The sequence below is a fragment of the Archocentrus centrarchus genome, chromosome 16, assembly GCF_007364275.1.
Source record: "Archocentrus centrarchus isolate MPI-CPG fArcCen1 chromosome 16, fArcCen1, whole genome shotgun sequence".
NCBI classification, from domain to species: domain Eukaryota; kingdom Metazoa; phylum Chordata; class Actinopteri; order Cichliformes; family Cichlidae; genus Archocentrus; species Archocentrus centrarchus.
This window is the reverse complement of record NC_044361.1, coordinates 17,530,888-17,543,109: the sequence shown is the minus strand read 5'-3', so window position 1 is coordinate 17,543,109 and position 12,222 is coordinate 17,530,888. Positions and strand designations below refer to the sequence as shown.

Here is a 12,222-nt window from a genome sequence, read left to right as displayed (position 1 = left end):
CACACAATAAGCGGAACAAAATAGATGGATGGGTTTAAAAGTTCGACGATGAGATTCTACGTCGACAAATTTTTGTAGTCGACGTCATCGATTACGTCGATGAATCGTTGCAACCCTAGCTGATAAACAGTATCTGAAAGTCATGTCCTTAAGAAATAGAAAAAAAGACCATACACAAAATCTGAGAAATGCATCTGGCCCATCAATTGGTTGACCTACTGTTTGCCAAAGCCTCATCAGAAATGGCCTAAATGAAAGTGTGGCTGTCAAGTAGCCATTCTTAAGGAAGGGAAATGGGGCAAAAAGGCTGAGGCATGCCAAATTACACAAGAACTGGACTGAAAATCAGTAGTGACAGGTTTCATGGAGTGATGAATCAAAATTTTAAATTTTTGGTTCAAATTAAGGTCATGAGAGGTACATCAGTGTCTACAGCCATCTGTAAACCACACTATCAGTCATGTACTGGCCTTCTCAGAGCAAAGACCTCCACATTATTGAAGCATGTGAATGCAACAACAACAACATTGAAAGAAGCACTTTGAATGTCCTTTAAGAAGCCTGGAGAACGATTCCTGAAGACTAAAGAAAAGAAATGACAAGAAAGCTGCCTCAGAGAGTTCAGGCTGTGCTGAAGAATACAGGTGGTCACACCAAATATCGACTTTCAGTTAGAATCGTAAAAACTCAGAAACAGTAAACAGCAAAAAACAGATTTTGCTTATATGCTGCATTTCCATTTTTGTATGTTTCAATAAACCACTACACCTGTTTCCCATGTTCCTTCATTTTAAACAATGAGGTGTGGTTCAGGATATTTTGCACAGTATTATAAAAGTTTTTTTCTTCTTTTTTCAGTTTATAAATTTTTGAATTTTGAGCAAAACGGTCATTTTTTATTTCTTCATTTTTTGTAGATCAGGCTGTTATCTAGGTAAAATAAGTATTTATTAATCTAGTAAGCAGACTCTTGTGCAATTTTGTGTATTTGTATTTAAATTTAAAAATAAGGGGGGAATGGGGGGGGGGTAAAGGATGATGCCATCTGAATAACAATAGGAATTGTAAGTTGAATAATATAATATAAGAATACGATTATTTATAGTGTACAGAGTAAATGGTGGGCTATTGATTCTTGCCGCCTCGGGACTTGATCCAAAATCTGAAACAATTGGAACTCAGACTGACAGATAAGATCTGAACCAACTGTTAGAGTAAACAATGAAATACATAGAAACAGTCATATTTAATAAAATGCTGTGATCAGCAGTACCACAAGCCTTTGTTGGTTTCACAAGAAGTACTATAAAGTGTTGTTGAATCAAATGAGTTAATGATCTAACAGTTGCAGGAGTTACTGTTATTGTTATTTGTCCTGGAGTCACACAGTTTGGAGGTTCCCAGTGATTCTTGTATTTTTGAGTGACAGGACATGTTGCCTCTAGGGCTGTAGTTGTTGATGTTTGGTGGATAAAGTTTTCTTGTATGCTCATTTTTAGGCATGTAAATCAAAGGCAGGCAGAGATTCCATATTGAGTGAATGCACAATAAAATAAGTTTGATAGAACTGGGTTTAAAAGGTAGATGTTTTGTACAAGGTTTTTATCAGTCAATTTAGAAACACTGTGAGAATGTTTTGGAACATGTTACCAGAGCTGACAGTAAATACCAAACCTGCCCACTGTTAATGTGCTGACTTTGCATTAACCTTCGCATGCTTTCAATTCTTTATTAAACACTCTGTGAAACTTCTTGAAAGTCCTTGTTTGAAAGAAGACATAGTAGTTTAACCTCAACATTGTTATATTGGAGAATAGCAAGGATACCATTCTTCAGTCTCGGAAAGTCTTATCGTTTTGGTGCAAGCTTAACTAACATTTTAAACTTCTTGCAAGGCTAACAATAAAGGATGTCCAGTCATGTTACCATTACATAAGTCTGCATATCAAACCCCAGTACCAAAACATTTGGGATGCTGTGTACAATGTAAATAAAAGCAAAATGTAATGATTTGCAAATCTCAGACACCCATATTTTATTCATAGCAGAACATAGAAAAAAAAAGTATCATTTTAAGAAAAATATTAGCTCATTTTGAATTTGGTTGCAGCAACCTGCCTCAGAAAAGTTGGGACAGGGCCCTGTTTACTGCTGTGTAGCATCCCCTCTACTTTTAACAGCCGTCTGTAAATGTCTGGGAGCTGAGGAGACCAGCTGCTGGACTTTTGGGAGAGGAATGCTGTCCCATTCTTGTCTGATATAGGATAGCTGCTCAACAGTCCTGGGTCTTTAACATATTTTTCATGTTATAATATGCAAAATGTTATTTATCTGTGAAAGGTCTGGACTGCAGGCAGGCCAGTTTAGTAGTTTGGTCTTCTCCTATGAAGCCACACTGTTGTAATAGATGCAGTGTGTGGTTTAGCAGTGTCTTGCTGAAATATGCAAATCCTTTCCTGAAAAAAAAAATGTCATCTAGAGTGGAGTATATGTTGCTCCAAAACCTGTATATACCTTTCAGCATTGATGGTGTAATCTGTCAGTTCCAGACGCACTGATGCACCCCTGTCAGAGATCAAGGCTTTTGAACTGATTGCTGATTAAAAAGCTAGATGGGCCCTCTCCTCTTTAGTCCAGAAGATGTGGTGTCCATATTTTCCAAAACAAATTTCAGATTTCAATTCATCTGTCCACAGAACAGTTTCCCAGACTCAGTCCATTTTAAATAAGCTTTGGCCCAGAGAAGACAGCAGGGTTTTTGGCTGATGTTCACATACAGATCCTTCTTTCCATGATGGAGCTTTAACCTGCATTTGTGGATGGCATGATGAACTGCGTCCACAGCCGATGATTTCTGGAAGTGTTCCTGATCCCATGCAGTGATTTCCATGACAGAATCATGTCTGTTTTTAATGCTGTGCTGACTGACTACCTGAAGATCAAGGGCAATACTGAATTTCAGCCTTGTCCCCTGTACAGAGATTTCTCCAGATACTCTGCAGCCTTTAATGGCATTATGTCCTGTGTTTATTCAGTCTTCACAATTTTATGTTTCTGAACACTAGTCTGAATATTTCCACAATTTGTAGATGCAGGTTTTTGCAGAGTGGTGAATCTCTGCCCATCTTTACTTCTTAGAAACTCTGCGTCTCTAAGATGCTCTTTTTTATACCCAGTCATGTGACTGACCTGCTGCCAATAAACCTAATTAGTTGCAAAATACTTCTCCAGCTGTTTCTTTTTAGTACTTTCTTTTCCAGCAATTTGTTGCCCCCCATCTCAACTTTTAGTGAGATCTGTTGCTGTCATCAAATTTAAAATGAGCTAATATTTTAATGAAATAGTGATAGTCTCAGTTTAAATATTTGATGTTTTCTGTGTTCTACTGTGAATAAAATATGGGTTTATAAGATTTGCAGATCACAGAATTCTATTTTTATGCACATTTTACACAGCATGCCAAATTTTTGGAATTGGAGTTGTGCTTTTCTGAATTTTACATACTTCCTTTATTGTGGGTTTTTGTCTTCTTACTAAACATTCCTTGTGTCATTTCTTCTGTTTAACGCTTTCTTTGAATCAGCAGCTCACCCTTATTAAATTCTCTTTTTTTTATTGTGTGCATGAGAGGTTTGGTCTGGTGAGCTTTGGGAATGCTGGAGAGGGCCTGGGGGGGGGGGGGGGGGGGGGGGGGGGGGGGGGGGGGGGGGGGGGTTGTAGATTTGATGCAGGTGCACAGCGTTCTGTTCGGGCAAAAACTGATCTGAGAGGGGCGGCAGAGAATACAAGAACACATTACAGGTCTAATTCAAACCCTCAAGGCAAAAACACACACACACACACACACACACACACACACACACACACACACAGAAACACGGGTATATCAAGTTAATCAACAAAACTATTAACCTAACTAAAGAGGCACGCTATGTAGTTGAGTCTTTCTCCAAGTATCTTTTATGATACTAATAATATCTGGGCTATCACTCTCTCATACACATCCACACTCACCTTTCTGTCTTAATGATGATCCTCATTGATGTAATTTTTCCCAGAGCTCCTTACCCTGCAGATTTTTAAAAAATGTACCTTTGGAAACTAACCTTAAGCTTCAAACGGCCCACTGAAGTTGTGAAGACACTGAAATGTTATAAATTTTCCATTATTCTTCTGTCTTCTGTTAATCCACCATTATGCTTCTCTGTGTATCATCCATTATTCTCCTATACAAAAACTTCCTATTCAGTTTTTATTTATATAGTGCCAACTCACAATAACAGTTCCCTCAACGAGCTTTGCATGGTAAGGTCAAAACTATACAATAGGCATTTCATTGAAGAGTCTTTATTCGTTTGTCTTTCACAGCTCTACAACCTGTTCACAGCTGTTTATAAGACTGTATTGCTTTATTAAATCAGAGCAGATGATTTACTGAAACATCCTGGAGAAATAAGGAGAGTTTAAAATTTCCAGTATTTTTAGTCTTTTTGAGTCTTTAGGATTTTTTTTTCTATTTCTGTCAAACACACAAATCTTCACACACGTCCACCTTTCAAAGAGTTATTCATGAATTCATGGTTCATTTTTCTTACTAGCAGAGGAGTGTTTGTGTGTAGGTCTGAGCAAAGCTGAAGGACTTTCAAACTTTGAAAAAAAAAAAAGAACTTTCACTTCATGTTGCCACTCAAATTTCTAACATGTTTTGTCAGAATGTCGTTCCTGAAAGCTTAAAGCCAGTAATTGCTGTTTCCTTTTCTCTGTAGACTTTCATTTTAAAACTGTGTAATTAACATTTGAAGTACTCATACATTGTTCTCTGTAATAACTCCTTTCCCCCCAAAACATTCACTGGTCATTAATTAATCAAACATCATTGTTTATTCAACGTGATACATTATCAGGCTGTAAACTCGGCCGACACCATAAGACTTATCTCACTTTCCTTTATTTAGTGGAGCTGGATAAAAAGTGATACAGTCTACAGACTAGTAAAGCACACGTATTCTTACATATTCTGACACTTCTGAAGGGTTCAGAGAATCAAGCACAAAGCTATGTGAATCTGCTGTACAAGACAGGCGAATGCAGTGCTTGAACAGACTATTAGGCAAGTTTATTGACTCAGTGAAGTGCTTGCAGGTGCTGCTGGTACTTTAGTTTGCAGAAGGTGTGTATGTGTGTGAAGCGATAGACCTAGACGGGCTTGTTGAGGCTTTAATGGGAACCAAGATCTGAAAACTGATCCCAGGCTATTCTGGTATTTAAAGAGTATGAAAGCGTTTATGAAGTTGGTCTTTTTTCTCAAAATCTAAGCTGTTACTGTCTAAAGTAATTATGTCCATGCCCTGCGTAGAAGAGTTTATTTGTATTACTTGATTTGATTTTACATTTGTCCCTGCAATCATTAAACCAAAACCACCCACAATCCCCTCTGTTTCATAGCAAACACTTAAAAATTTGAGTCTCTTTTATATTGTTTTTACTTTGAGGGTAAAACAAAAATACCCAGACCAACAGGGGTGATTTTTTTTTCCCTTTCATCCTTCAAGAATCAAAGAGAACCTCCAAACGATCAGAGCTTCTTTCTTTAGCCCTGTTAAATCACTCCCCACAGCGATTGTTTTGCAGTCAACAAAACAAAATATCTTTCCACAAGTAGCTACAAAAAGCTGTGTGCGTGTTGGTTTGTGTGTATGTAATAGTTGAGCAAAGTTTGGAAGCAAGAGGGCATATCATACTCCACCATTCTTTCTATTTATGTATGTCTTGAAGTGTGATAAAGTGTGTGTTTATATATAGGAATCATAGGGATGGATAATGAGTCCAAAGGATAGTTGGAGAAGTAAAAACGAGTGTGTCAGGATGGAGTTCAGCTCTGTTTGTGTTTGTAAGTCTGCAAGCCACTGCTCAACAGTTGTGTTCAGGAATTTTCTGTCTTAACAGTCTTAACATCAGATTTTTTTTTTTCCACATTTCAGCACCCACCAGAATCCTCAGTATGTTAAACTTTTCCTGTGTCTGAATGGCAGAATGCTGCTGCTAACACACTGATGACGCTAGCAATGTTACATATCCCACAACATGTATTGACTGCTTTTTCACACTGATTAGTCTGGAACAAAAAAAAAAAAATTAAGCAAAAATAATTTGGATGATGTTTAGAGGCACAGATAAAAAAATGCTGATTAAAATTCAAAGCCACAGTTGTCTCATTGTTCTTGTTATGATGTGGATTAATTATCAATTAAACTCATGATCCCATAAATCTTTACTGGATCTTCTGTGTATCATGGGATGTTACTCTCTGGATGTTGAAGTAAATAAACATCATGCTGTGTAAAGACATTCAGTCCTTGTTTAGTATGCTGTGACGTTTTTCAGCAGATGGAGTAAATACAAATCTGAACGCACACTCAGATGTGCAAAGAAAACCGAGCAGCCACACAAACCCAAACAAATGCATATGCAGATACTTTTATAATAGGAAAACAATATTTTCCCCTTACAGTATTTATAGCACAATGTTTTTTTTTATTTCATTAAAAATTGTAAACAAAAAGGTCAAACAAGTACAGTAATACCCATCCAGCCCATCGTCGCTGAGGGCTACTCCAGACTAGAACAGAGTCCAGCCCCTCTCCAGGAGAGTGGTTCCAGAGCCCAGGCTGTGCGTTGAGGTGAGCTCGACTCTATCTAGCCAGTACCTCTCAGCCGCATGCACTAGCTCAGGCTCATTGCCCACCAGAGAGGTGACGTTCCACATCTCAGTCACAGGTCTCAATAGCCGGGGATTGGTCCACCGGGGCTTCCACCCTTGGTCACTGGCACACTGCACTCGATCCCTATGACGCCTCCTGTGGGTGGTTGTCCTCTTAGTGTTGCACCCAGCTGAGGCCCATGGGCTAAGGCCCAGCCACCAGGCCCTCTTCCTCAGGCATACTCCCCAGGCCTGACTCCAGGCTTGGGCCTTGGTAACCTTATCCCAGGCAGGGTAATCTGTTCCCTTGGTCTTTCACTCATAATCAGTCTGAATCATTCTTTGTCTGGCCCCTCCCCCAGGACCAATTTGCCTTGGGAGACCCTACCAGGGAGCAAAAGCCCCTGGACAACATAATGTGGGATGCACAAACCCCTCCATTACAATAAGATGTCGATACGCAGAGGAGTATTTCTTACATTTTTGGAAAAAAATATTTGTCTCAAATTTAAGTGAACTAAGAAAGCGAACAATTGAGTGCTTGCTGACCAATAATAACGCTCTTGTGTTTTTTACCCACTTCTCTCTGAAAATTAAAAAACAATCTATTTAATTTCTTTTTGAGTCTGTCATTGTGCCCGTGCAGGTAATACAGAGGCATACTGACTGTTAGAAGCAGGCAATGATTAGAGGAAGTTGTATGAGAAGAAGTGGGAGAAAACAAAGAGAATGCCCAGAGATAGTAGAGAGGGATGTAAGAAAAAGGATAAACATAGAAAAGAGGGAAGAACAGCGCACAAAATATGGATGTCTGCAAAAATGGAAACACCTTGGGCAATATGTCAGAGCCATGACTTCTAAGGCTCTGACATTTTGCTAAGGAAATGATCAGTCAGCATACTCTTGAGTAAAGGGCTCAACACTGACAGAATTAAAATGCAAATGCTGCCCACAGAACACCCTGTTTGCAGCATTTTCAAATGCAGTTAGATCCAAACATTTTTAACAGTGGTTCAACAGTGTTGCATTAACCACTATATTTACACAGCCTCCTGTTTTCAGGGCCTCAAATGTAAATGGACAGTTGATTCAAAACCTGTTTCATGGATAAGTGTGGTTTGTTTCTTCATTACTTCTTTATTAATTAGCAGATACAAGTCTGGCTTTGTCTCATATTTGCTTTTGAAAGATGTTTCTATGGACTCCCAGTTGAAGCAGATCTCGGCGTAAGTGAAAAGCTGCTTCCTTAGCCTGCCAAAAGAAAACTTATCTGTCAGAGAGATAGTGGGGTCATTAGGATATCAACAGTTTGTTTCAGAGAAAATAGAGTGGGTTCAGCACAAGTGGAGGTAGTGATCAGTCTCAAGAAAAGAGAGAATCAGTTGTGGGTCTTTTTTGGTCATGTGAAATTAAACTCAACCTGTACTAGAATGACTGGATGAAAACAGGACAGATAAGTCTGTGAAAGGCTCCAAAGCCATTGCAGAAATTGCAAATGCACACTGGCAAGTGACCTAAGAAAAGTGATCCAAATGTAGCAGAAGCAATGAACTCTTTAATTGGCTGCTCCATTCACACTCACATTCACACCTGTGGGCAATTTAGAATCACCAATTAACCTAAACCCCCTAACTGCATGTCCTTGGGCTGTGGGAGGAGGCCAGAGTACCTGGAGAGAACCCACACAGACACGGGGAGAACATGCAGACTCCACGGAGAAAGGCCCCGAAGCAAAGGCCAGATGGTGGATTTGAACTCAGGACCTTCTTGCTGGGAGGCAGCAGTGCTAACCACCACGCCACCGTGCTAACCGTGCTAACCACCACATGCTGCCCCCCCATTCTGTATCTTGAGACCCCAAAATTATTTCAGTTCAGCATCTCACAGGATGGCTCATTTCCTAAAATGCATCTGGAGGGCAGAGGTGGCACAGGTGTATGTTTTTGTAAGTGGTTTTATCTGCGCTGCATAGAAGAGGTGCAACAAAAAGTTGAAATATACGAATCCCGAGGACTATATACTGAGTGTTTCTTTGTATTCCTAAGTTTTAGTTATTTAAGATGATCCAGTATGTGATCAAACTTTCTGCCCTTCATTATTTATAAATGTTACAAAACAAATAAAAAGTGGATCTGTACAGTTTACACTGTGGCACTTAATTTCAATCGAAAGGAAATATTTAAGTTGTCAAGAGTAATCCTCTGCTCATCTGTCAGAGATCATAAGACAGCCGTGTTAGGTAACAAGGCAAATGTGACACACCTCTTTACATCACTTTAAAATAAGGCTCCACAGTTAAGATGCCTTATCACTAACAATGATGCTGACTGGACTCTTCTCTCTCCTCATGTCTTTTCCTCACCTCCTTTGTTTGCATCTCTGGTGGGAGGGACAAAGACTGGTTAGAGAGGAGGGGAGGAAAAGAACTAAGGATATAAAAACTGACAAATAAAAAGAGAGGTTTGGTCTTCCATCCCCCATTCCCCAACACATTACAACAACCGAAACACACACACACACACACACACACACACACACACACACACACAAAACCTCTGGTAAACTGTGGCAGAGTAGTTCAGTTCTGACACTGAGCAAAGTCTCACCTGCTGTGTGGTCGTTCATCAAGTACACCCACTGCACTGAACAAGTGGACAGCAGCTTTAAAGAGGTCCTCAAAAACCTGGAAAAAATAACAAAAGAATTGGTTATATGCAAACAGTCTTATCTTTTTTTTTTCTTCTAAATGGAACAATAACAAAGTTTTACCAAGCCTGTTTAGTATCTGGAAAAAGCTGCTTAGCAACATTGTTAGTTCAATAAATGTGCCCTGAGATGATTCATGGGTTTTATAGATCAAATTCAACTGAATAAGTTACAATCAATTAATTACCCATTAGCAATCAAACCAATTTGCTGCATGACACCAACTTGCGATAGTTTCCTTTTAGCATAATAAACATGGGTCGATCAGGATGAAGGTACTGAGGAAGATTCTGCTTCCGTGTCATTTAAAGTGTAGTGTCCTGAGTGGCAGAGTGAGAGCTCAGCGGTGAACTAACAGTCCTCTCTTACTGCCAGCACTGGAACAAAGTGAATGAGAAGACACTGCTGGCATGTGGACTGAATGTCAGCCAAATATCTGAGCTAAAACTAACATCAGAGCTGCACATTGATCAGTGTATTGATCCCAGACAGTTAGTTAGTGGTAGCCAAAAAGCGCGTTCACTCTCGTTTTCACTGCTGCACCTAATGAGGAAAGAGGGATTTCTGGTGTCTGCGTTGATGTCCTCATTAATCACAGTCCTAATGCACTAAAATGAAGCTTTGAAGGAATTTGAAGGATTTTTTTTTTCTTCTAGACATTCTCACATTTTATTTTACAAGTTCTCACATTTGGAAGATATTTACCTTCGTAGTTCTTCTACTCTTCTCTTTCTCCTTCGTAGAGTCAACAACATTCCTCAACAAAAATGCGCTTTCTCTCATTTCATCGAATACTAAATTGCTAGATCGGGAGACCTTGTAGTATTTGATTTTCTGATGTCCTGAATAGACTGTTTTCTGTATGCATTTGAATTGTACTGTGTATAGACTCTTTCTTTTCTTTCCTCTTTTTTTTTTTTGTTAAATGCGGTTTTCTGAACTGAATAGTGCTCACCATCCTTTTGCACAGTGCAAAAAACTGAAGTGGCTCTGAAACCTTGAGATTTTAATTAAAAGGTGAACTGCGGGCACTAACATAAAACTTGGGGGGGGGGGGCCTGAAAGAGCAAAGCTTTTATTGAATTTTGGATCTCCCTGAATAGAAGCTTGACTGAGGAAGCTTGCTCCTGTTGAATTAATGCTGAAGAAGAAACATGGCCTATATAACAAAAGCTGCAAACCCATAGCCAGTGCATTTATGCACGGCAGACATTCATAAATCAGTGAATGTGTTCTTTTTCAGCAAAGTTGGTATACTTTTACTAGATGAGCTGAAGCAAGTAGCCCTTGAATATTTAAAATAATAAATCAAATGCATTTACAGCTTGTTTATTGTGAATGGGCGACTGATGTCCCTTAAAAAATTCAATGTTATGTTTATGTTTTTTTGGTCTGAGTAAATGCATATGATAACTTCTCTCTCTCCCTCTCTCTTTCTCACTCTTCCTCCCTCCCTCCTTGCAGGTAGGGGAGAGACAGCATGTGTTAGTGACGGAGGAGTCATTTGATTCCCAATATTATGTGGCTCACAACAAGTACTACGAACAGGTAAGATGGTTATTCAGATATATTAATAAATGACTCAAGCACACAGTCCATAGATCATGTGTCTTTCTCACCATTTTCACAGTTTTTGACCACAGCATGATGTACTCAGTATGTTTCCCAAATGCAAACTTAAAGAGAATTGAGGATAACCGTGAGCCACGCAGTTACTAAATTTAATTATTCTATACAAAACACAAAGGCCTTCATTTTAGTGTGGTAATATAGTAGTATATTTTTTTTCTGCATTTGTATTCATTTCTGTGCTAATTTGATGGTGAACAATGTAATCAAACTGCACTGGCAGTTTATGAATGTCTTGTCTAATGAACAACCATTCGGCTGAGTCTGTTGATTAGATCTCGCATTGTATGAATTCTGAAGTGCTTAAGCTGCCCTACGCACGCGCTCTCCTCAATAGAAAACCTATAGTGGAAAGATGAATCAATCGGTAATTCGATGAATCTTTTTTTCTGTGTGAAATTATTTCAGCTCTTCATCATTTTTTTTACTTAGTAAATCAGGTAAGAAGGTTTGCGGTGAATGTCACAGGACTAGTCACATTAGGTGTCAAAATGCTTAAGCTTGTATTGACTAAACTAGGTTCGTTTTCAAACACACTCACAAATACACACATACGCCCTGCAGTGGTCATGGCAGTATTTGGCGGCTGATAGCAGCACTACTTTTTAACTGTACTAACATTAAGGTCAGCCCTGAAGACATGAACATTCCATCCTACACACACACACACACACATATATATATATATATACCGTTGCATGGCTTCAAAGACCCTCTCTCAACCTGTGAAAAATTCACTTTAAAACATCATCAAATAAATCAATTTCCTCCTGCTTTAACCATCATCAGAAACATGTTTGAAGTTATGCTTTTTATTAGCAGGGAGGGCAAAGGATGGTAATAATTTTTCCTCCCTTCCACTTCCCTCTCCTCCCCTCCTCTCCTCCTCCTTTGCACCTTCTTCTGCAGGCTATAAACTTAAGTTACAAGTGTTACTTGGTTCATGTGTGTGTTGTATGACTGCACACTCCTTAATGCATGTGTGCATTTGTGCATATGTTGGCATGTGTGTCAGCTGACTGTACTTAAGAGCAGACGTGTGTGATTTCCCTTCTTTTGTTAAGCCTTCGGTGTTTCGGATATGATTAGGAAATGACACTTTGACCTTAAAATTAAATATTTTACATTCAGTTGGACAATTGGAATATGCATATACCCACTGAACACACAAACACAAAAAAAAAAAA

At 39.0% G+C, this 12,222-nt stretch overlaps 1 protein-coding gene across 1 annotated transcript in view; it reads left to right on the top strand.

The window, feature by feature from the left end:
* The window catches only part of cdkal1 (CDK5 regulatory subunit associated protein 1-like 1), a 260,220-nt gene that overhangs the window by 228,666 nt on the left and 19,332 nt on the right, over positions 1–12,222 (top strand). The window contains exon 14 of the mRNA XM_030750431.1: positions 10,871–10,954. Within this exon, the coding sequence (XP_030606291.1) occupies positions 10,871–10,954 (84 nt within the window). The remainder of the gene's footprint in view (positions 1–10,870; positions 10,955–12,222) is intronic.